General features: G+C 31.3%; 3 protein-coding genes across 3 annotated transcripts in view; 1 reads left to right on the top strand and 2 right to left on the bottom strand.

Moving 5' to 3' along the window:
- The window catches only part of LOC127739236 (uncharacterized), a 32,348-nt gene extending 10,015 nt beyond the window's left edge, over window positions 1–22,333 (bottom strand). The window contains exons 1-3 of the mRNA XM_052250856.1: window positions 22,219–22,333; window positions 20,886–21,077; window positions 19,765–19,994 (exon numbers count right to left, since the gene is read on the bottom strand). Coding sequence (XP_052106816.1) covers window positions 19,765–19,994; window positions 20,886–21,077; window positions 22,219–22,275 — 479 coding nt within the window. The 5' untranslated portion in view covers window positions 22,276–22,333. The remainder of the gene's footprint in view (window positions 1–19,764; window positions 19,995–20,885; window positions 21,078–22,218) is intronic.
- LOC127739231 (uncharacterized) lies at window positions 605–18,909 on the top strand. Its single transcript, XM_052250849.1, has 4 exons — window positions 605–675; window positions 6,564–10,420; window positions 12,013–12,084; window positions 18,108–18,909. Exons 2-4 carry the CDS (start codon window positions 6,683–6,685, stop codon window positions 18,402–18,404), a joined length of 4,107 nt encoding a protein of 1,368 aa, XP_052106809.1. The 5' UTR covers window positions 605–675; window positions 6,564–6,682; the 3' UTR covers window positions 18,405–18,909.
- A 2-nt stretch (window positions 22,334–22,335) lies between the features above and the next one.
- LOC127737198 (thyroid adenoma-associated protein homolog) overlaps window positions 22,336–26,709 on the bottom strand; it is a gene marked incomplete at its 3' end in the record, with an annotated part of 29,224 nt that continues 24,850 nt past the window's right edge. Inside the window, exons 21-24 of the mRNA XM_052247729.1 lie at window positions 24,534–24,777; window positions 23,774–24,008; window positions 23,094–23,309; window positions 22,336–22,405 (exon numbers count right to left, since the gene is read on the bottom strand). Of these exons, the coding sequence (XP_052103689.1) occupies window positions 22,336–22,405; window positions 23,094–23,309; window positions 23,774–24,008; window positions 24,534–24,777 (765 nt within the window). The remainder of the gene's footprint in view (window positions 22,406–23,093; window positions 23,310–23,773; window positions 24,009–24,533; window positions 24,778–26,709) is intronic.

Raw genomic sequence — 26,709 nt, 5'->3', positions numbered from 1 at the left:
TGTGATTATGGTCACATCAGTAGTGAAAGAGAAAAAATGTAATACTATATACCAGAGACATAAAAGGAGATGCAGAGTATAAGTCAATGAAACAGCAACCTAACATCATTGTTTTGAAGATGGGTATAAAAAAATACATAGAGATTTTAAACCAATAAATACATAAATAAAAAAAGCAGTTTATTCCTTTTATTGTCCATACAGCAGTGATAAATTATATTTAAACATTTAATTGTAAGGCCAATATATTTTCAACAATAAATTCATATAGTATAGCCTTAAAATGGTTAACACAACTATAATGAATGAAATGTTACAGGACATTTAATTTAAAAGACATTTTCTTTACATCTATTTTTAAAAACCTTGGTTAACACAACAAGGTATAAAAAAGGAAAAACACTATTAAGAATACAATTGGAGTAAACAAATCTTATTTTGGATGCAACCTTAAAGCGGGCATTTCAATTAAATATCTTAATAGATATGATCTAATAAATGCATTCAGTATGAAAAAATACGTAATTTATTCATACAAAAAAAATATTCATACTTTGGGAACCTTTTAACCATTGATCAATTTGGAAACACTCCAGAAAAATAACTATTTAAATCAGTTATTACAGAAGTTTTGGCATTGTAATTTTCTGTGTGGACACATTTGAATCAAAAGAAGTAAGTTAATTTGTTAACATAATAATTTCAATAATTTTCAAAAGACAACTGGATGTAAAAAAATGTTTTCATTCATATTAACCTACATTTTTCCTCTAAATATTAAAACAAAAGTAGAGAGATCCTTGGATAAGAATAAAAACAAAAACAAAACAACAAGTGGAAGTCTACTTTTCAAAACTGCAAAATAGATCTCTATATTATGAAATTTTGTAAATGGCTACCATTGAGTGAAAAATTTGCCATAGAACTTTTTTTGTGATATTTTATCTTCTTTTTGTAGATTCCTTGTTCATGTTTAAAAAATAAAATCATGCTATCAACATACATGTGAATGATATCAATAATCAATGAATTAATTTGAGCTAAAACAAAATATCCTTTACTAATGTGTGCAGCTGTTGAGAACAACCTACATTTGCATGAGTTTTAATTTCGACAGGTATAATTACATTTGCAAAAACAAATTTTATTACGTTTGCACGAATTTACTTATAATTTACCTGAGTTTTTACATGTGTTTTTTAAACCTGATAAATATATAATCAGAGTATCTTAATTTCGTTGAACTGAATTTTGCCTTTGCTTGATCGTTCCACAAACGGGGGTATCGCAAGTATTTTAGTATACAGGATCAGTTCTTAACTGATATTCAATATTTTCTTGGTTCAACACCAGAAAATTTCTCTATTTTTTTAATTTTCAACTCTATCTACACACATAGTATATCCTTCGAATATCTATGACGTTATAAATACCCTTTATTTGTCTCAGTGGTTATTAACTCCATCTTGATTATCAATTTTCAGAATCATTTCATATCATTTTATTTTTTATTTAAAATCTATTTTGTCTTATTTCAGAAATCATGATTGTTTTAATTACTTTTTGATTGAAAATTTAATTTGTCCGTCAAAAAACATGGTACTTTTGAACAGGTATATTTCACACAAACATGGACATTTTTTCTCACAAATGAAGGACAAACTTACACAATTGTAACACAGCAGCTGTTTATTAGATTTCCTGGTTTTTACTTTACAAATAAACACAGTGAATTTAAAAAAAAATCTGAATATTCTCCATGAGTTAATTTTAAATATTTCACTTGTGTTGCTTCTTAAATAAATACAATAAATTCCTCTTAAAGTCATATGAAACTAGTTTCTTGTAATTTTAATATTATTGAATTTACTGAACCATGCATGCATTTATACTTAACTAAGTCCTGTATGCACGTATTTTTATATTTATTAAGAATCTATAACGTATTATCGACAAATCATATTTCATTCAGTGATTGTTGATCGTGAGCTAATTAACTTTCAAGTTTGTTGCCACAGTTTACTTGATTATTATGATTGACAAATAGTTAATGCAGAGCACATGGAGTATGTGACCATGGAAGTAAATGCACATATGTTTACATTCTTTCATAACTGTTTTCACCTCGCACTTGCACTTTTCGGAGACCAAGTTCTAATAAGAGTTCTTGTAGTTAAGGTCACTGTATACGGGAAAATATTGACGTATTAGTGTACGGGAAGACAATAATTCAATAGCCGTACATATATGAGGATTTTGATAATATAGAGGATTTTCTTTTACAAGAAAGTTCATCTACACTTGTTTTATAGTAAAACTTAGCCATTCAAGTATAAATAAAAAACATACTCAACATTTTTATTTTCAAATATGAAGTTTCTTATGACTTTAAGGATGATTTTAGTCAGATAAAATTAAAAAAATCTGGAATTTCAAATTGATACTTTAAATCAGAAGAACATCAGTTAAGGAACAAAATAAGCTAAAAATATTATTGAGATATTTATTTTTTTTAAATGGCGGGAAAATGCTGACTCCAACTTTTCCTTATATTTAGCATTGGCATTAATTGGGTCTCAAATTGTATGAAAAGAAATCCAGAATCTGCTTAAATTCTTTGGTAAATGACCTTTTATGAGCTATTGAAGTCTTATATGAAAAGAAAAGTGGGTGATATGGGGCAAATATTTTACCCTGTATCGTAGGAAAAAAACCCAAAAGTCTGAACATCTGACAAAAAATCCTTAACCTGACATGACCACATCTTTCAGATAAAGATTTCTAAATTGTTGAGAGAGAAAAATTATTTGTAGACTCTAACCAGTACGTATTTTATGTCAGCAACCAATTTGAATAAATGAATGTTTTACTTGCCAAAAATAAGGTAGTGTCTGTTTCCCTACAATGCATGTAAAAAGCTGTCATCTATATATTTACTCAAACTTTAAGAGAGAATCAATCAAGATGTAGAGCACCTATTACTCAGTACTTAAAAGGCCACTATAGCTGCAATTTAGTCAGGAATATGACAGTTATGCTCCATTTATTCCGTTGATTGACAGAATCTGAAATTGGTCAGTTTTTATGGACTCCCTAATTTGAATTAACTTTAGATTTCAGTAGTTTTGTTATACTTTTTTAACAAAACATTGAAGACTGATATTCTTTTGTTTCAAAGTTCAAACATTAATATTGCTACTGGCTTTCAAATGTTTAAATTTGAGTGTCTCTGATGCAGGTTAATCCTGAAAAGCTCCTTTGATGAACAAAATTTATAAAATGTAATTTTCATGAAATGAAAGCAGTGAAAACTGTAATAATAATTAGCTATAAGTAGCCAGTTTGGTTAAATTTTGTAAAAATAAGTTAAAAAAAATATCTGATATATTAATGCCTTGCATGACAATTTTTGTTATACTCATTTGTGTTCATATACAATGTACATGCAGAAAAAGTCAAACAATGATATCAAACTCCAAGGTAAATTCAAGAAAGGAGAAGTCCAATATAGCTGACAAAATCAAACGTTATCAACCAACAGAATGAGTGGAAAACCACCGTCATAATCCTGCCATATAACCTTTAATCTAATCCTAAGTTGGGGATGGATTGCTTATGTGTTCAGGATGCTCAGTACTAGTTATTATATAATAATTCAAAGAAAAAAATGTCAAAATTATAATTCAATTTCTAAGCAGATTAATAAATAAAGGTTGCTTCACATACTTGGATTTATGCCCATTCTAAACAAGTGACACTATACAACCCTATTTAGCTTTCATGCCTTATGTTAAGAAGTAATTAGTCAGCCTCATACTGGAATTTTTCAATAGATTTCAAAATTGATCCAAACTAAGAATTACTTTCCACTATAGTGGGATTACCCTGTTTTGAAGCCAAGTGAAATGAAATTAGAACAAGTATCAATAAAATGCTCCGCTGGGGCGCAGCTTGATACGACCAAAGAGGTCGAACCCTGAACAGTTGGGGCAAGTATGGACACAACATTCAAGCTTGATACAGCACTGAATTTGGATTGTAATTAAATATTTGACACAGCATAGGTTTCTGACACAGAATAAATGTGGTCTAAGAACTTAAAAATTTTTAATTTATCTATTCAAACCATATCATTATTATTTGCTTTTATATATAAATCAGAAATAACTAATTTAAAATGGAAAATTTTAAAGAAAAAAGGAAAAAAAAATCCCCCCCCAAAAATTTTTTGAACCCCCTTATGATTCATCACCCCCAAACTCAATCCCAGCCTTCCCTTTGTGGTATGGTACCTTGCAGTACACATACATGTGATGGACTGTGAAACTAAGATCAGGAGTTTTGGAGATTAGGACTCAGATCAGGATGTTTTTAATCGACATAAATTCTGTCGTAAATGTAACCGTGTGCTGTAGAAATTGTCTGTTAAAGTGTGTTTTCTTCAACTTTCATTCCGAATGTATTATGTTTATAGTACCTTTGTACTTATAAATTTTCTCTATCTTTTTAAACTTTCAACTTGTTCAATCTAACATTCTTCTTTTTCAGTATGTTCTTTAAATTTTTTAGGTCATATCTTTTTTACCATTATTCATTGCAATCAGAACATTTGCTTACCTATCTGCAAGTAGATCTTTTATTTTTATCTTTATGCAAGTAGATTTTTAATGAATGATAAGTAACACTTTCAAAATGAAAACATGGGTCATAGTTATTATATAAATTTCAATTTAAGCCTTGAAAGGAAGTATAGAACCCTCAAATAATTTTCAAATTATTATTTTTTTATTTGTCCTAAAACATTTAAAATCATTTAATTACCATCCTTTTATGATTATTTGTTCAATTTATATTTTATTTATATTCTTTTAAAGAATTTACATTATTTAAAGGAAAGTAACTTAAAACAGGATAAATCAAGGGAAGTAACCCAACATTCATTTTAAATAAACAAAGTTTTATTACACAACAGCAGTTAGCCTGAGGTAAAAATCATTGATTACCAGTATGTTTGACACCCAATGTGACAAGTGAGGCCATACAATTATGCATGTTAATTGATATACAGGTAAAATATAACTTCAGTAATGTCAGTTACACCAGATATGTTGGGCTGAAATTTTTCATTCATGAAATATTTCATACACGGGATTTTTTTGTCTTCAACGGGAGGTCGGGAGGAGACCCCTGAAAACGGGATTATTGTACTCCCGTCGGGAGGTTCACATGTATGAACTGTACAATTTCAGAGAGATCCATACACTTGAACACAAGTTATTGTCTGGAAACTAGAAAAATGCTTGTTTTTTGGCCCCAAATTCCTAAACATTTAGGGCAATTACCCCCAAACTCAAACCCAGCTTTCCCTTTGTGATATGGAACCTTGCAGTACAATTTCATAAAGATCCATACACTTACACACAAGTTATTGTCCTGAAACTAGAAAAATGCTTGTTTTTTGGCCCCAAATTCCTAAACATTTAGGGCAATTACCCCCAAACTCAAACCCAGCTTTCCCTTTGTGATATGGAACCTTGCAGTACAATTTCATAAAGATCCATACACTTACACACAAGTTATTGTCCTGAAACTAGAAAAATGCTTGATTTTTTGCCCCTTTATGGCCCCTAATTCCTAAAATTTCTAGGGAATTACCCCCAAAATTAATCCCAGCCTTCCCTTTGTGGTTTGGTACCTTGCAGTACAATTTCAGAGAGATCCATACACTTGAACACAAGTTATTATCTGGAAACTAGAAAAATGCTTATTTTTGGCCCCTTTTTGGCCCCTTATTCCTAAACGTTGTGGGCAATTACCCCCAAAATCAATTCCAGCTTTCCCTTTGTGATATGGAACCTTGTAGTACAATTTCATAAAGATCCATACACTTACACACAAGTTATTGTCATGAAACTAGAAAAATGCTTGTTTTTTGCCCCTTTTTTGCCCCTAATTCCTAAAATTTGGAGGCAATTACCCCCAAAATCAATCCCAGCATTCCCTTTGTGATATGGAACCTTATGGTACAATGTCAGAGAGATCCATACACTTACACACAAGTTATTGTCATGAAACTAGAAAAATGCTTGTTTTTTCCCCTTTTTGGCCCCTAATTCCTAAAATTTGGAGGCAATTACCACCAAAATCAATCCCAGCATTCACTTTGTGATATGGAACCTTGTGGTACAATGTCAGAGAGATCCATACACTAACAAACAAGTAATGTCTGGAAGTTACAAAAATGCTTATTTTTGGCCCCTTTTTGGCCCCTAATTCCTTAACTGTTGGTACCATAACCCCCAAAATCAATCCCCACCTTCCTTTTGTGGTATTGAACCTTATGGTAAAATTTCATAGAGATCCATTCACTTAAACTAAAGTAAGAGTGCGAAAACCAATGTGTCTTCGGACGACGACGCCGGACGACGACGACGACGACGCCAACGTCATACCAATATACGACCACAAAATTTTTTTGCGGTCGTATAAAAATGTATAATTAAACTAACTTTAATCCATATTCTTTGTCTTTTAAATTCTACCAATGTTTCATTTAATTTCAGGAACATGAATGTTTTCTTAATCTCTGATTTCAAACCACCATAGAAGACCAAAATCTTGAAAAATACATAATCCACTGGGTTTACAAATGGCTATACAAATATAATTAAAACAAAATGAAATGGAAGAAGTTAAGCCTGAAATTAGACAGGACTTTCTTGGTCTCATTCCAAGCTCAGAATGGCATAAAGACAAAGCCAGTGAATTTCGAAATGAAAATGATAAAATCATTGAAGTTGATGAACATGAAAATGACAACAACGATGATTCTGAATGGGACGAAGATTACAGTGAGGAAACTGAAGAACAGGTCAGCTTTCATTGGGACAGTGAAATCAACAGTGTTTCAGATTGGGAGGGTGAAAACATTGAAGGGGCTAGTGATCAATTTTTTAATTCTTGTTCAGATTTCAGCGACCATTCTGACTGGGATGATTCTGAAGTTGAAGAAGATGAATATTACTTTTATGGAGAAACAGATGAAGGAAGTGTAAAATCCATTCTGTACCATCATGAAGTTGCTATAAATAAATTATTGCAATGTTATAGATATGCCACAGTAAAGGAAGAATTTGAAATCAATGCACAGGAGTTTCTCAACATTAAAATTGAACATTTACAAGCTTGTTTTGATAAATATATGCGTCCATTCTTGAAAGAAGTTGTTAATATTCGTATGCATCATGGTTTAGACAGACTTCTTCATCTTCTTTGTATCAGTCGTATCTTTTTAAAACAAGATAGAGACAACCATTTTAGGTTTCTTTGCAGTTTAGCGGAAGATGTACTCAAGTTTCAGTCTAAAGAAATGTTACACATTAATATTAAACGTTACTTAGACATACAACTTTTAAAAAATCCTTTGTTCACTTTTGAAGACTTACAAACTGGCATATCTGATTCACAATTTGAACATCAACTTAAATTATGTTACAGTAAAAGAATGATTTGTAAAACTCACAGCAATGCGATTGACCAATCAACAGAAGAAAATCTTAAGTATTTCATATCAACTTTTGATGAAGTGACTCAAAGTAGGGAAGATCAATTTGAAACAAAACAGAACATATTTAATTCTTTAATACATATTCTAGATAAATTTATTGTTAAAAAAGATACTACAAATATTAAACTAACTTTAGAAGTATTGCAAAAGATCATCAGAAATTTTGTTGTTGTTGATTGCTATACAATTTTCATAAAATATATGTTAAGAGACAGGTGTTCTCTACGAACCAAACAACAAAAACAGGAAATGTGGTTATGTTCTATACCACAAAAAGAAGATTTACTAAGATCAGTCTGTGGCTTTGTCATTGAATTTCTGCAACATCTTAAATTAATTGGAGAAACCCTTTATACTACCATTCAAGTTGATACAATATTTGAGGAAAATAAATGCATGTATAGAAGTCTGATAAAAATATTAAGCTACATATTAACAGAAGTAGATCTAGAGATAGATGAAGAAAGAGAATATGAATTATCATTAGCAGAAGAAGATCTCATTGTTCATCTAGATGAAGAAAAAGAAACAATCCTTTCTATTTACATTGATACATTTGTAGACTACAGTGCAGATAAAGGAATTGTAAACATAATCAAAGAATTCAGTGATGTGGAAGAAATGACTTGGGAAAATGAAGAAATTATCTTAAAGGCTATCCGTGACATTGCCTCTATTAGATATCACAAGCAAAGAAGTGATCTTGCAAAAATTATTCTTGACATAAACTTGACTCAAGCAAATGGGGACCTCTTAATTAAAATAACACACACACTATGGAATCTGTTAAAAATCAGAGAAGGAAAGAAACAGCTAAATAATATTAAAACTCATAAGAACACTATGAGAACTAAACTACAGCAAATTTTTGCTGTTTCAAACTTCCCTGCCTACCAAACAGACAACACTAATGACGAAAGTGTGAGAGAGAGAAAAACAATTTTGTATCGCTGCCTTTGTATTTTGAGACATGCTAAGAAAACAGGACAGCTAAGTGATGTCGACATTTCAAATTATTTAAATGCCTTTAATTTTGATGAACAATCTTTAGAAAATGAAGACCAGGTCGGAAAGAAATCAGATACAGAAATTATGTTGATAATCATGCTTCTTATATTAATTGCATCAACAAGACACCACAAATCTGCTAAACTGAAGAAGTATCTATCACAGAAGTACGAGTACAAAGAAGCTATACTATATAAATTGTGGTGTTCAGGTGACATACATATCAATCCAGGACCCCCATTGAAGAAGAGTCAGTTGCTACATGATTCTCAGAGGGAAAGAGCTTGGACCCAGGATATGTCATCAATTCTTCTTAAACTGTATAAAGGAGAACCACCACATTCCAAACCAAAAAACTTGTGGAGAGAAAAACCAGAGCATTGGCCATCAAATAAACCATTCTATGACACTAAAAATCATCCACATGATGAATATGGGTGTTTCATTTCAGATATTGATCTTTTAAAATGCCTGATACAATGCTGTGACCATAGAAATGTGCATATCCACAACATGTATAAAAAAGAAATCGCTGCTTGGACAGAAAATAAAATTCAATTGCTCCATAAGCTGCATACATTCCGTACTGAAACTGAAAAAATAAAAACGATTCTACAGAATTTCATCATTTACAGAGATACTGATGAACTACACCAAGCTCTGGACAATATACATGTAAAGCTTAGCCTTAAAGTTGAAGAAATCAACATAAGAAATGTTCCATGTAAAAGGTTAAAAAATCAAACTGAAATATTTGCAGATATAACACGCTACCTTGCTGCAGTTGTGTGCAAAATTATACAGGGAAAAGATCCAGAATCAAAATGTGATGGAATTTGGAAGACTCCCCCAAAACAATGGCCCCCAAATGTTCCTTTTTTCAGTCCGTTCAACAGGGGAAAGTGCAAACATACCTGTTCCGACCGTTTACTTGTTTCAACTTTGTTGCAACATCCAAAAGCAGTTATTCCTCCAAAATATAAATCTTTAGTGGAAACTTATGAAAATGTTGTCAATGCAACTGACAAAAAGGAATCCAAAAAACATAAGGAAGTTCTATGTAGAGTAAAAACAATCCAGACAGACATATCAGTACTAGATTATGCTCTGACATACTTGCACTCTGAAGGATTTTTCACAACAGAAGTCTATCACCCATTACATCAATGGTGGTCAAGTCAAAATGTTGAAAACCAAACTGAAATCAAATTTGCAAATCTGCATAGAATTTCTGAAGAGAGGCCCAAAATCAGTTTAGAAGTCACAAGGAAATATATGACACTGTCTGTCAACATGGACTATCCAACTAAGTCACAAGTGTGTTATAGCATCTCTTTTGATGACAGTCTTCCTACAATGCTTGATTCCAACAATCCATATTGCTCAGATATTGACCAACTACGCAATGGTGACAACTCGCAAGGAACCTCTGTCAATAAGACTTCACAAATTCAACAAAAATCAAGTTCAGGAGTGATTTTATTGAGTGGCTCCAATCATGGAACAGATACAACACAATATTCATCCTCAAACATTGACAATAAAACTGACTTTTCAACACTGACTGAATCTTTATTTACCAGACATAAACTATTGCCAGCAGAAAGTAATACTTTGTCACTCAGTGAATTAAAAAAAAGCAAAGAAAATACAACATCCCCTAAAGTAAGGAGCATATCAAACAGAGAGGAAACATTAGCTAAAGATTCTAATGGGTCAAATAATCCAACTTCAACAACATGGATAAATCTTCATCAGACTGGTCAGTCTGATAATAATCAGAGGGTCATTGTTCCAGAGACAAATAAATCATATGAATTAACTACAAAACAGACAAGAGGACAAGTAAGTACACTAACTTTGTTAAGGATAAAATATTCATAGAAATAAGATGTTATAAGAAAAAAAACAAAAATAGACTGAATTTATTAGATTTTTTATTTTACAATGACTCCATTTAAATAATGTTCACAATGTTCCAAACTGACTGTTTGATAACTTTAAAATGTTGAATCCACCAGATCAAAGCCCCCTTTTTGGTGACAGGATATTTGCCAAATTGGTTAGAAGCATACAGTGATCTTCAGGTATATTCCTTCACTCTGTCACTTAAAGTTAAGGCCCTTGCTATTTAATAACTAGAGGCTCTAAAGAGCCTGTGTCGCTCACCTTGGTCTATGAGCATATTCAACAAAAGAAATTCTCCAACATTGTAGATGAGAATAGAATTCATGACAAAAATCTGTTTTGTTGATCTTGTATTGCTGATCATTAATTCTGTTTAGTTTCTCTCTATCTTCTTTAGTTTTTGCTCAAAACACAAAAGAGGGTAAAAAAAAATCCTCATTTTAGGGCAATCACTCCTATAAAGAGTAACAGTCTACTAACTATATCGGCAAAATTTGACTTGTTAGTAGATCTTGACTTGCTGATCATTTTTGTGATTTAAAGTTTCTATTTATCTATTATAATTTTTATCATATAATTATAAGGCAAAATGCAAACGAAATTGGTGAAAATCGTCATTAAACAGCAATAACTCCAATAAGGAGTCGTCAACGATTTCTTCCATAGTCTTAATTGTAGATCTTGTCTTGATGATCATTTTTGCTTATTTAAGTGTCTTTTTATCTATTATAATTTTTAAGATATAAGGCAAAAACACAAATAATTGGTAAAATTCGTCATCAAAGGGCAATAACTGTAATAAGGAGGCGACTGATGATTTCGACCATGTTAACTGATTTGTAGCACTTGTCTTGCTGATCATTTTTGCAGTTTAATGTTTCTCTCTATCTATTATAGTTTTCAAGATAATAGGCAAAAATGAAATAAAAAGCTAAAATTTGTCATTTAAGGGCAATAATTTCCTATAAGAAGTCGTCTGACAGTTTTGACTTATATGGACAGTTGGTAGAGACCAACATTCTGAACATTTTTGCCTCGTCAGATTTTCTCTATTTATGATGGTTTTCAAATTATTTAGACAAAACTTGCATTTTACCCCTATGTTCTATTTTTAGCCATGTCAACCATCTTGGTCAGCAGGCGAGGCCATCAGACACATTTTTTAAACTAGATACCCCAATGATATTTGTGATCTGAAAATCATAACAATAGTCACCCTTTTCAGAAATAGCAAGTTTAAACACCATTAGCTGGTTGTATGAACGTGGCATTAGCCAAATGGGTCATCAAGTCTTCATTAAGCCTTCATGATGCATTAGGCTAATGAAGACTTAATGACTCATTAGACTAATGAAACGTTCATACAACCGGCTGCATAACAGTAAATGTCTCATTTATCAAATTTTACTCCATTTCTATTTTGCAGTCTATGTCATTGTATAAAAGTTTCATGAAAAATAGAAATTCTATACTCTATTGATCATTTGAAAACCTCAACTTTTGTTTCAACTTTGCTTGTTCTTTTTCAGAAAAGGAAATATTCTAATGAAAGCAATGGTAATGATGTGAGCAAATTAAAGTTAATGGAAAGCAATATTAAGGTATACACATTAGTTAATTTGTATCAAACTTTTACTTTATTCATTTTAAGTATGACATAAATTTATTTGACATATTTTTATACCTGTACATGATGTATATCTAATTTTACATGATTTTTTTCTTTTTGCAAAAAGTCTTCCGTGTCCTTATTTGCTTGGCTATCTCTTTACTAAGTTATATTCAATATCTTTAACCTAGCATATCAAGGTGTAGATTGTTGACAAATATACCTGTAATGCCTGTCCATGTTAAAATGAGCATATAGCATGAATGATGTGAAAAAATTATTTCAATGCTATCATAGGAAAATTCAGAACTTTTGTACTTGGGAGCAGACCTATGACACGGCCACCAATCCAACTAAGTCATACACAAATAATATGAAAACAAGTGCGTTAATCCGACTTCCGAGTATGCAGTAGAAGTAATAAACAATCAAGAATTGCTATACATTCACAAGGTAAGTCACCTATTTATGTCATAAGCTTTATATTTTTAAACAAACCGAGAAAGTCATTCGACCCTTTATTTTGTTTTCCTTCATGTGTTATCACAACTTTGTTGTACATTGAGTAGTATTTTTACTACAGCTTTTCTACCGGTGAATAACGATACAATCTGCACGAAATTCTTACCGACATCTTATGTTATTTGTTAATAAGACACGTTATGCATGAGTACTGGTACATTTATTGATCGGTGTGATATATAAATCAATTATACATTGCGAGATGTGTATATATGTCTTTATTATCATTTTAACGATTTAAACCTAGGAGGATATGGTTTGAAGGTATCATATATGATTAAAACGTACCAAGTATGAATTGGTGGTAACGTAAGAACACACTACGAAAAATTTAGATCATAAAATTGCTCTTAGTATAATGTAGTTACACATCTCAATAATCCAGCTTTCTAATAAAAAAAACATCTTTATATGTGTAATGCTTGCTGAAAAAGCTCTCCTCTAAATTTATTTGCTTGTCTTTGCAGGTTCCAAATGGGAAAAGTTAAAGGGATTAATTTGACGTTTTTGCAAAAAATACAGATTGATTTTCTTTTCGCACTATTACAGATACAATATTGATGAATTGGTCGTCAAAGAAAAAGGCGATTTCAATCATCGCCCCCCCTCCCCCCACCTTTTTTTTTAGATCCGTCACTAGTTTTCGCTTTGCATTTTGCCTCATTCCGTTTTAATCTAGAATTCTATTTTAATACATTCGTATTCAACCTTCTTTCATAATTATAGAGAGCTGAAACTGTGTGTTTGTTTCCAATGTTGGTTATTTGATTATTTTTATCGTTTGTTTGCTGTCTCATTTTGTTAACGTTTCATCAAAGACATCCATTTCTTTATATAAGGTTCTGGTTGAGAGGTTATTTACTATTCCGAGCGAGTATTCTTATTTTTATAAACATTGTTAGATTGTAAGAAGCTGTTAAACTTAGATTACTTCATTTAATGAATTTAGGACGAGAATATTTATATATGATATGCAGGTTGCTAACTTGTTTATAACAATAAATAGCAAATAGATGTGTACAATAATTATTTGCATTTTCAGGCAAATAGTTTTGATCTGCGTGTTTCATTAAATGGATTGTTTTGCTAGCTCAGTTTTCGACTATTAGTTTTCTTTTATTGTTGAAGGCTTCCAGTAGACACTCCGGTCTTCGGTTAATAAAACTGGCAATCCCAGTCAACTAAGATAGGAGTCGAGCGCATCCGCCTTAAAAGGGTTGAATTTAAACCTTCATGCTTACTGGCTAATTATTACTGTTACATATATATCCCCTAAAGGAAGGACGGTACCTAAAGATGAATTTATTCATAATTAACATTGACATTGTGTAAAAGAACATCATCATGTTGGTTACTAAAATATCTCTCACTTAATCATACTCGTTACTTTTAAGTCATATATGGTCCTTCTTAACCATACATTCTTAATTTTCTTGCAATAATTTGATAATAAGTACAATTATAAAGTATTTTGCTTTCTAGAATTAATTTATATATCACACCGATCAATAAATGTACCAGTACTCATGCATAACGTGTCTTATTAACAAATAACATAAGATGTCGGTAAGAATTTCATGCAGATTGTATCGTTATTCACCGGGAGAAAAGCTGTAGTAAAAATACTACTCAATGTACAACAAAGTTGTGATAACACATGAAGGAAAACAAAATAAAGGGTCGAATGACTTTCTCGGTTTTTTTTAAAATATAAAGCTTATGACATAAATAGGTGACTTACCTTGTGAATGTAAAGCAATTCTTGATTGTTTATTACTTCTACTGCATACTCGGAAGTCGGATTAACGCACTTGTTTTCATATTATTTGTGTATGACTTAGTTGGATTGGTGGCCGTGTATGAGACACTTTTTAATGGCAACCATTTTGTTTGATGAAGCCAAAAAAGTGTACAAGTACATAGACTAACTTTTTGAATTTTTATTAACTTTCCAGGTGTAATACCACCAAATCATAGTACATCACATCTGGTTGCATACGAAAAAGAGTCGAAAAAAAATATTCCCTTGAATTTGACAGTAGTAGGAAATTAATCCTACATTTCATTGCGGTAAAAAATTTCTGAGTCATAAACATATATCTTGGGTGTTTCAAAGCACCAATTTTTTTTTTGTTTGATGTTTCTATAGAATATTTTGGAAACTTGAGGTTACATGGTTACTAAAGCTTGTACACAGGAAAAAAGGGGTGAAAATTTGATTGGTTAACTTCCAGTGATGGTTATTTTGTTATATGCAATGAAATGTTAAGTGAAATTTTGTCTATAGTACTGGATAGGATAAAACTTTACTCATGCCAAGCATTTCTCTATTTGAAACAAAGATAAATTCTGCACAATTTTTTGAAAAGTGCAAATTTAACACAGACTAATAGGGGAAAAACAATGGTGGTATTACACTCATTATGGGAAGCTGCACGTGCACCTTTGACCTTGTGTGTACTCTCATTTGTTAAAATTTCATACTATTTAAGTGAAATATTACAAAAATGAAATATTCTGAGTGGATTGAGTCTCAAAAACACATTTTATGAGAAAAATTGCCTGGAAATAGGACTCTACCATGAATATTAGTAGACAGAGCAAACCATACTCAGTGTTTTGGGGAGCTTTTTCTGACTATTTCTCCTTATTTCTTATATTTTGTTATAATAGAAAACTTTTTCCTAAGTAATACTTTATTAAATATACAGTTATAAGTAAATGAAATTATTTTTGAAGCAAAAGCAAAAAATTATTCACTAAAAGGGAAGCTTTTTATGTCCCTCTCTGGAACGTGGCGTAAATTTAAGTTTTACATATGGACTTATTGAAACCTCCATGGAGTCCGTAAACTTTTATATGGATAGTTCATTCAGCTTGAATACTTTAATTACTCATTTATTATTACATTTCTTTCATAAATGAATGGAAGTTACCCCAAAATTTGATTTATTGGCCTAAAAAGTTGAAATTTTGAGGAAATGAGAGGTACAAATGGACCAAAAGGGACCTTATAATGAAAACAAAGAGGTCCATTAGTGGTATTTATCATCCTAGAGTCATCTTTAGTAACACATTCAACTGTTTGTAGGCAGATGAGATAAATATTTGATCATTTATTGGTCCACACTATATTCTATCATGATGTGGCTTGGTTTGTATTTTTCGAAGAAATTTTGCTCAATCGCTGTAGATGTTGTCTTACATTATACTAGATTTTTCTCAAACTATTGAACTGATTATGACAAAACTTGACTGTAATGCTTTAAATAACCAGTCTTACAAAGGAAAAAAAATCACATTCAGTTTATTCAACAAAAAAGTCTTCTTTAGGTGTAATACCACCAAATCATTGTACGTCACATCTGGTTGCATACGGAAAAAGAGTCGAAAAAAAATATTCCCTTGAATTTAACAGTAGTAGGAAATTAATCCTTCATTTCATTGCAGTAAAAAATTTCTGAGTCATAAACATATATCTTGGGTGTTTCAAAGCACCATTATTTTTTTGTTTGATGTTTCTATAGAATATTTTGGAAACTTGAGGTTACATATGGTTACTAAAGCTTGTACACAGGAAAAAAGGGGTGAAAATTTGATTGGTTAACTTCCAGTGATGGTTATTTTGTTATATGCAATGAAATGTTAAGTGAAATTTTGTCTATAGTACTGGATAGGATAATACTTTACTCATGCCAAGCATTTCTCTATTTGAAACAAAGATAAATTCTGCACAATTTTTTGAAAAGTGCAAATTTAACACAGACTAATAGGGGAAAAACAATGGTGGTATTACACTTATTATGGGAAGCTGCACGTGCACCTTTGACCTTGTGTGTACTCTCATTTGTTAAAATTTCATACTATTTAAGTGAAATATTACAAAAATGAAATATTCTGAGTGGATTGAGTCTCAAAAACACATTTTATGAGAAAAATTGCCTGGAAATAGGACTCTACCATGAATATTAGTAGACAGAGCAAACCATACTCAGTGTTTTGGGGAGCTTTTTCTGACTATTTCTCCTTATTTCTTATATTTAGTTATAATAGAAAACTTTTTCCTAAGTAATACTTTATTAAATATACAGTTATAAGTAAATGAAATTATTTTTGAAGCAAAAGCAAAAAATTATTCACTAAAAGGGAAGCTTTTTATGTCCCTCTCTGGCACGTGGCGTAAATTTAAGTTTTACGTATGGACTTATTGAAACCTCCATGGAGTCCGTAAACTTTTATATGGATAGTTCATTCAGCTTGAATACTTCAATTACTCATTTATTATTACATTTCTTTCATAAATGAATGGAAGTTACCCCAAAATTTTGATTTATTGGCCTAAAAAGTTGAAATTTTGAGGAAATGAGAGGTACAAATGGACCAAAAGGGACCTTATAATGAAAACAAAAAGGTCCATTAGTGGTATTTATCATCCTAGAGTCATCTTTAGTAACACATTCAACTGTTTGTAGGCAGATGAGATAAATATTTGATCATTTATTGGTCCACACTATATTCTATCATGATGTGGCTTGGTTTGTATTTTTCGAAGAAATTTTGCTCAATCGCTGTAGATGTTGTCTTACATTATACTAGATTTTTCTCAAACTATTGAACTGATTATGACAAAACTTGACTGTAATGCTTTAAATAACCAGTCTTACAAAGGAAAAAAAATCACATTCAGTTTATTCAACAAAAAAGTCTTCTTTAGGTGTAATACCACCAAATCATAGTACGTCACATCCAGTTGCATACGAAAAAGGGTTGAAAAAAAATATTCCCTTGCAGTAAAAAATTTCTGAGTCATAAACATATATCTTGGGTGTTTCAAAGCACCATTATTTTTTTTGTTTGGTGTTTCTATAGAATATTTTGGAAACTTGAGGTTACATGGTTACTAAAGCTTGTACACAGGAAAAAAGGGGTGAAAATTTGATTGGTTAACTTCCAGTGATGGTTATTTTGTTATATGCAATGAAATGTTATGTGAAATTTTGTCTATAGTACTGGACAGGATAAAACTTTACTCATGCCAAGTATTTCTTTATTTGAAACAAAGATAAATTCTGCACAATTTTTTGAAAAGTGCAAATTTAACAAAGACTAATAGGGGAAAACAATGGTGGTATTACACTTTCCAACCAAGCAACACCAACAGATCAGGCATTGATCAAAATTCAACTGCCGTTGCAGTTTATATGTTCTATAGAAATTATAACATTGCTTTGTTTACAAAGCAAAAGAAGTGTCATACAATTGGGGGAAAACAGTCACATAGCAATGTGTTGTCATCATAGTCTTTTATTTGGTACAATGTTTGTTCCAAATGTAATCTCCCAGGAATATCTGCACAGAAATTGTACACATAAATATTTGTATCAGAATTGCAACAGAAAATTGGCATTAGAAATTAAAACATTTGAACTTTTGTATCAAAATTACCCGGATGTCAAATATGAGAAGGTTTACATTTTTCTGTTTTCTTTTCAGGATGATTGTGTTCAGAAAAAAACAAGAGAAGAAGCAGTATCAGACCATCAATTAGACTTACTTTTAGAATCTTGTATTGATGACATATCTTTTCAACATAAAAGTACATCTGAACTCTCAAAAAATGAAAGCAGTTTGGGAAGTGCCGAGGATGAAATAATGGACATCAGTCTCCCAGTATCCAGTGATTATGATGAAGTCAATGATGGGCTTGAAATTCTATTAGGTGACCTGATTAATTATGAATCTGGCAAGAGATCTATACTTGAAAAAGAATTACTTCTGGATATTTCATGATCCATCATTTCTTTTGCATATCAATGAACAATGCTAATGTGACAATATTAAAATATGACTAGTAGAAAAATGAAAATTGTGTATATATTATTAGTGTATTAAAATAAAATGTTCAAATATTCTCCAAAACAACATGCTTCATGGAACATAAACCAGCTATGTAAATTAAGGCAGTACCTAAAATTATGGAAAAAGAAACTATTTTGTTCTATTTTTCCTTAATGTTTTGGATTTTGTTCTGAACTTTATCGTTTGAAGAAATGATTAAAAATCTAATTATCTGACAATGAAATCTTCAGAAAATATCTTATTGTTCAAATTTCTTCAAATTAATTTTAACATTTGTATTTTTTATTTTGATACAATATATATATCACTGTATTTTTCCACTATTCCAGATTATTTATGCACAAGTTGTTCCTTTGTTGTCCTTAGTTGTTTTCTACAGTCCTATACATGTATTATATGAATACAAGATAAAAAATGATTGCCTTATCAATTCAAATGTGAAGATTTGTTGTATGTTCCTATACCAGAACAAAGCTAAGACTTTAAAACTAGTTTTTAGTGCATCTCCTCTACTCGTAAAGCTTGATTCAGCATAATGTGACCATTCCAGTTTTGCTTAAAGGGGCATTAGCTGTCAATTTCATGTTCACCGATTTGACTCAAATTCTCATAGTTGATTTATAACATACCAAAACCTATATCCAAATTACAAAAAGTCTAAAATAAACAAGTAACAATGCATGGGCTCGATAATATAATACACATTTCATGTGTATTTTTGTCTTCACGTCATCTAATTAGCCACCGAGATGACCTCTGAAGACTGCTGACAGTCATATAACCTGATATAAACATAAATATAAATATAACTAGATAGCGACCACGTGCAATTGGATTTTTCTAGGTCTGTTTGATTTCATATTGTAGATTTTTGTTGATATTCTTTTCCTTTTAATAGCTGAATACATGCGTAACCCATGTCCAGCTAAGGGGTTAACTGGAGGTCACATGAATACGGATTCAATGAGGTCGAATTATTTACGTGCAAGTGAATAATTCATCAACAATGTTTTTAAACTTATTTTGACAAAATTGAACTATATTGGCTGCTAAAAGCGAATTATTATTTCACTATTTTACTTTCATTAATGATTGAACAAAAAAAAATCATATTTTTTTTTTTTTATATCTTGTAGCTAATGCCCCTTTAATATAATGATTCCTTTTTGTGAAAACTGATGTTCTGTTCTAAATAAGGACATATGACATGGATGTAAGCAACTATATGAGCAAAACCCACGACAAAATGTGAAATAATTCAAACAAAAAAACTTTAAACAGAAGATCTTACCTTTTCAGTCTAATATGGTTCTCCATACAGATAGCTCCTATCACCATCTTCAATGATTTTATATTGTTGTCTACATGAGTTATTTCCCTTGTCCAGTAGTCGTACAAGTGATTCACCGCATCATCATTACTGGTATGTTTGTAATGTAGATCTATTATAACTTGTAATATTCCAAGAAGCAATGGAGGGTACTGGACACTACCAGATGCTAACAGTTTTGATAAGCAAATCTGAAAGAAAACATCAAATCTAAAATATGTACTCTCCAAACCAATATTCAAAATTTCACATGTCTTTTTCTTCATATAAAGACGGGATGTAGATTGTAGATTGATTGATTGGTTGATTGTTGGTGTTTAATGCCACTTTCAGTACTCTTGGCAGCCAGATTTTTATTGGTGGAGGAAGCCATAGTAACCAAAGAGAACAATCAACCTTCAGTAGGAAAACTGACAATCCTAGTCAGTTAAGATAGGAGTTGAGCACATCTGCCATTAACGGGGTTGGAACTCACAACCTTAGTGTTGACAGGCTGGTGATAACTGTAGATAAACTACTTAGACCACCTGGACACCAAAGAACCATGATTGCCAATCAGATAATTGTCCATAGACCAAATGACATAGATATTTGATTATCTGTCCAAAATTTGTAAGGCAAAACAAAACTTTATAAATAATGGTATTTGCAAGTTCTTCCCAAAGCACTTGGTGTGAAGAGGTAGAACTGGTCTGTACAGAGTCATAATAATGTGTCAAGTCCATTTTGTTGAACAACAGATTCTAATGAAAGGTTTTATTTCCTTCACAAAAACAAAGTACAGCGTTTTCATGTACAATTTGAGAAAGGCTTTAGTAAGCTGAAACTGAAATTTTTTAACACAGTTTGCTGCAAAATTTTTAAGCAGGCAATATGAAATCAAGGAGTTGCTTCATCAATCCTTTAACTACAAAATGTATAATGTAGCTGAGACTTACCTGTATAGGTACAATGTCTTCATTAGAAAGATTCTGTCACACAGGCTACAGAACTCTGTATACCTTACCTGTATCTGTACATCTGTACAATGTCTTCATTAGAAAGATTCTGTCACACAGGCTACAGAACTCTGTATATCTTACCTGTATAGGTACAATGTCTTCATTAGAAAGATTCTGTAGATTATTTTGTAGACAATTCACACACGCTACAGAACTCTGTATATCTGATACATTCAAATGTTCTTCAACGACTGTGTGGATTTTAAAACCATTCAATATACAGCATCTCTGCTTAATCTGTATAACTTCTTCACATGCAAAACTTTCTCCAACCTGACATTATAAAAAGAAAATGTTTTAAGACTTGCTAATTTGTATTCATCCATTATGTGTATAAAGGTCACTGGTATTAAGAAATGTGTAGAACTTTTTGTTGTAAACAAATGAATCAATGCATTAACTAACTGTTCAAGAGTTGTTGGCAGAATAATGACCCTACTTGTGCTTTAATGATAATCAAAGTGCAGAAGCACTAGTTTCTGTTTCTGTCTATTCAATGTTTTGTGACTTTTAAACAAAATTTACTAATAAGCATAACAGAAGTATTATCAAGTTTGGTATGATTACCTGTTAACCCTGATTATTGACAATTCTAGTGTCGCATGACAGCAATAAAGGCAAAAAGTACCTTTTAAAATCTCTACATTTATTCCTGGATTCAACTTTGTGTTGTAAAGAAGAAATCTTTGGCTTATGGGTGTTATAGAATCTGTTATATCAGAGCAAACAACAACAAAAATGTGTATATTTTGTTTAGTAGTAGAATTTGTGCTTAGAAATTTCCGACAAGAATCTGTGATAAAAAGAAACCATTAAAAAATATGTGTCATCATTCTATGTATGGATAAAGACTCTTCTTATTGCTTAATTTTCAAACTGAACAATGTTACTGTGCATCCTCCATTAGCCTATCAATAATATTACAAACACTAATTGATTTTCAAGTATATATTTTTAAACTAGTTTTTTTTAAATTTTTTTTTACCCATAGATGTCATTTTGTATTGTTTGTTTGCTTTATCATTAATATATAATTGAATTACAATCTTCACTGGGCAAACTGATCAGATATATTGGGCTCCCACAGAGATGTTTAACTAAGCCACATTCTGTATGTGCCTCTCCCATGTTAAGAGCCTGTTTTTCAGTGGTTGTCATTGGTTCATGTCTGTCATTTTTGTTTGTTGTTTTTTACATAAAGCAGGCTGCTAGTTTTCTCATTTCAATTGTTTAACATTTGTCATGTCGGGCCTTTTATAACTTTCTATGCCATGTGAGTTTTGCTCATTGTTGAAGCCATAATGGTGACCTATCATTGCTAACATCTACATTATTTGGTCTCTGGTGGAGAGTTGTCTCATTGGCAATCAATTCACATCTTCTTAATTTTATATCATTAATTGTCATAGCTTACCATGACCTCATGATGACCTTGACTCTTCAACTTTATTAAGTTTGTCAGATGTAACATATCTTCTGCAGAATCCCAACACAGCTTCTTCAATAGTTGTAAATACTTAGCTCTTACGATTCCACAAGGAGATGTGATGACAAAAATATTCTCCAAAAGCTGCTGTTTGATGGAAGATAAATGTTGTTTCCTGTAGAAATAAACCAACGACAATGCAATATCTTTTACAATTTGTATTATGGATAAAATTCAAACTTTAATTATCTTTCCTTGACATAGTTTTTAATGAAATTTCTTTGATGAATAAGATACCCTTTATATATATTAGTAAATACAAAGCAATTACTGGATTTAACAAAATCAAAAGGTATAATTCTAAAGTACATGATATACACCAGTACATAATATATTTTTGCATTTCTGTTGTCCCAATGTATTTGAAGATGGAATGTTTATCCTGAACAGTACAAGAGGAAGGTGAGTGTTCAGATGCAGAAATCCTACCATGCATGGCAAGAACTATCATTGCAGGTTATCCATAGATGGATTAGATAAAAATGTTTAATGTTTGTTACCAATTCTACAACCTGAACAGCAAGCAAGCTGTGTAGTGTATAAATAGCTAAAACAGAGATTCTTAAGTCTTATGATGCCTCATGTAAATTATGATTTATTTGAAATATGTTGAAGAGCAAATGATCATAAATACACAAAATATCATGCTGAAACAAGCTCTTGAACAACAATTTTTCACATGTTAAATAGCCTAAAATTTAAAAACAGCACAGTGCTATTGGTATGTTGCATTTTACCTTTAGCAAAAGGTGTATGTTCAAAATACCTAAGTATCTGATGACTAAATTATAGATAATACCTACCCTATATCCTGTATGGCCAGATTCTGTAAACAGCATAGTAGACCATGTAACTGGTTACATTTAGCAGTAGATATCTGCTGACCAATAGATTGTATTGTCTCAGTCAGTGATTGATGTGGAACAAAGGCTACATAGGCACTGGCTGCTAAATTTCTCAGATATAACACAGGACTTGATAAAAATTTATATATGTTATGTCCCAAAGTTATGTATGTTCTGAAAGATAAGTTATCTATGTGAAATTATTTTGATTCAACACAAAAAATTAAATTTACATGAACATCACTTATCAGTTCAAAAAGCATAAAAATGGGCACATCTGTAATTTAATAAAATAGTTAATGGCAGCCATGGTTCATACTTTCTTTGATCTCAATATTCCTGTTGAATCAAATAATACTATCTATAATTGTATGATGTTTTTAAGAACAACTGGCATGAAAATGCAGATATTGTGTTATTGAAATTTTGTTTACCCTTAGCAAACAAAAGTAGACCTTTTTACTCCAGAATATGATTTTTGATGAAATTTTATTGTGAAAATGGTAAAGTTCGACATGTAAAAGGAGTTCCTGTGGTAATGTCATTGTCCATTTAACTTCAGTTTGACGTTTACCCCATTAGACTAAATATATCATGTACATATAATGAAAACACCTATCAAAAACAGTGTAACATACTCATCATTGAGCTGATCTGATGGTCCAAGGTAAGACAGTAATGTAAGAACAGGGAACAAGGATGTTTTAATACTGTCTATCTTATTCATATCCTCCTCTAATGCTCTGTCTACACACTCATTCATCATTGGAGGTAACTCTGGGTACAAAGCCGCAAATTCCAACAGAGTTATCCCCCTCCAGACTTCTTCCATTGTGTTTTTCTTCTGTCCAAATATTCTCATACCAAGGGAACCTATGAAAATTATGCATATATCTTATTTCAAATTTTTAAATTGTAAGCATACTGAAAAAAAACAGTAACTAATCAGCTCTTCAAATATCTGCATTGTCAAAATTTCAGCAAGTGTATAGTCACATTGATTTATCCCATAGTTTTTAACCCCAACACATCTACTTTATATTTCATTTATAAAAAAAAATGTGAAAAAATTGCCTTTTAAGAAGTCAAACCAAGCATTGAAAACAGTAACTGTTATCTTAGCATTTGACATAGTGAGGCCAATTGTATCTGTTTTCTACATAAGAGGACTGTTAATTCAAAAATTATTGTGAAGTTTTTATTATAGCAAATAATGCGACTGGGTGAGTATCGCAATAAAAAGAAATCGCATTCTGAAATCTGACATATATTTGTATAAAGCTTTTCCAGTCATTGCAACAATAGTTCTAACATTTTGGTCTGACATGTCGAAATCACTATAAATGAACGCAATAATTTCTGAATTAAAGTATTTATTTTTAGAGAAAAAAAACTTACTGAACAACATTGTTGCAGCATTTCTGATCGACCAAGCTGGTGATTCAAAACTTTGGATGACCAACACCACAGCTCTACTTGTATATGGCATGAGTGGTGCACTCAGACTGGAATCTTTAAATAATGCATTCAGAATGAAGAGACCATGTACTTGAGGGAGATCATGCTGGTCATTGTAGTGCAGAGGAAGAGGTTCACTTGACAATCTGAATAAATTTTCTATGGAGGCTTGAAGTAAACAATTCTGAAATAAGAAATTAAGTCTATTTGTTGCAGATTATTAAATTATTTACATATAAATAAATGTATAGCATTGTATTTTCTATATCAGCCATTGTATCATCTGTCAACCAATAGTGGAGCTTAGACAATGCTATCAGCCCTGATATTGCCCTTACTTTACACATGTGATTGATAGCTTATTGGGGTCCAGAGATGATACTGGGTCTAAGCATAAAATGACATGTAAAAATCTATTTATCCCATATTTTTAATGTGGTCCAATATGGGGCTATTATATATGGATTTATAATGAAAATTCATATTAAGAGAATACAAATCAACCTTGAGTGCAGCATCACCATCCTGTAATAGGTACCCTAAGCCATGGAAAAAACAAATGTGAAGTTAGGTAAAGTCAAATTCTTCTTATATTCATTATAATCTACATCTTGCTGACAAGTTAAGTTTTATGATACTGATTCCTTATAGTGAAGATACTATTTACAGTTGATTATGATCCTATATTGACTTTCTTTCTCTCCAAATTGTCAGAATCAGACTGAATGGGACCTGTTCAAAGAGCCATGGAACAACACTGTAGAAATAAACTTTTGTTTTCACAGATAAAATTCATGTAAATAAAGTGGATAAATTGTACAGCGAATGGTTTTTACTGTCCATGGAATAGAAAAGATACTTTTTGATATCATTTTTTCTTTGCTTCTAAGGTAACTATTTCCGATGGTGATGCTACACTGTGTTGATATATTGAGTAAAACAAAAGTCATATAAACTATTCAAAAAGGCACATATATTAAATTATAAGTCATATAAAGTATGTAAAAAGGCACATATATTAAATTACATCAGGATTTTGGGGTTTTTATACAGTACACCAACACAACTATTGAGATTTTTTTAGTTTTTGTTCACTACATACCTTTATACACAATTCAATAGTTACTGTGGATTCATTTATTTTCGTGGGTATCAATTTTTGTGGATAGAGAATAAAAGACGTTTCGTGGTATATGTAAATTCGTGGATCGCTGATTACAAAAAAAAATTAAAAAATTCAGATACGTAATTTACGGATTTCTTTTTGATTTAGGAGATCATATAACCTCATTGGTTTGATCAATAATAAAACAAACAAAAAAGAAGAAAGTTCATTGAAAAAGTTTTGAATTATCAAAATCCTCACTTGGTCATTCTAGGCTAAAGTGTTCATTGAAAACTTCATTACAATAATGGACAGAGACAACTAATTATTTGTTTGTTTTACAATTCATAAATTCTTGTCGGAATTTTATAAGGCATTCAAAACTCTATGATTGAAAGCTCATTTCCCTAATCACGATATAATAAACAGTCATATAAGTAAAAGGTGAGAAAATAAATGTTCCTGTCATAAACAATATTACCTACGGGCAATATCCCCGTACTTAATCCTATTGATTTTTAATCACCAGTAAACCAAACTATGACACGGTAATTAACAACTTGCAGTTATTTTCCATGAACAGTTTTAATCAATTTTAAAAAGTAAATTATCACTGATATTCGATATATTTATTATTGACTTAATCAAAATACTTGTATCTTCTTTCAATAAATGTTACAATGTTTATCGCCAGTCAACACTATACTAGAACTGCATAACATAACCGGAAATAAACATCCGACTCCATACACATTTCTCGAGATTATTCTTCGTTGAATTCTTAAATTCATGGTTCGCTGTGACCCACGAAACCCACGAAAATTGGTATACCACAAATAAAAATGAATCCACAGTATACCAAAGTGATTTGTGAAGGCAATTTTATTGTACTCCTAAATCAACAATAAACAAGAATGTGTCCATAGTACACGGATGCCCCACTTGCACTATCTTTGTTCACTGGACCGTGAAATTGGGGTCAAAACTCTTATTTGGCATTAAAAGTAGAAA

Source organism: Mytilus californianus, unplaced genomic scaffold, assembly GCF_021869535.1.
Source record: "Mytilus californianus isolate M0D057914Y unplaced genomic scaffold, xbMytCali1.0.p SCAF_4, whole genome shotgun sequence".
In the NCBI taxonomy this organism is placed as follows: Eukaryota; Metazoa; Mollusca; class Bivalvia; order Mytilida; family Mytilidae; genus Mytilus; species Mytilus californianus.
Note: the sequence above shows the minus strand (reverse complement) of the source record. Positions and strands in the feature narration are given on the sequence as shown.

Bases quoted from the DNA above. Each gene is read 5' to 3' on its own strand.
- LOC127739231 (XM_052250849.1), top strand. From the start codon at position 6,683: ATGGAAGAAGTTAAGCCTGAAATTAGACAGGACTTTCTTGGTCTCATT. The intron at 10,421-12,012 runs GTAAGTACACTA...GTTCTTTTTCAG, and splicing joins CAAAACAGACAAGAGGACAA to AAAAGGAAATATTCTAATGA. The intron at 12,085-18,107 runs GTATACACATTA...TTTTCTTTTCAG, and splicing joins TAATGGAAAGCAATATTAAG to GATGATTGTGTTCAGAAAAA.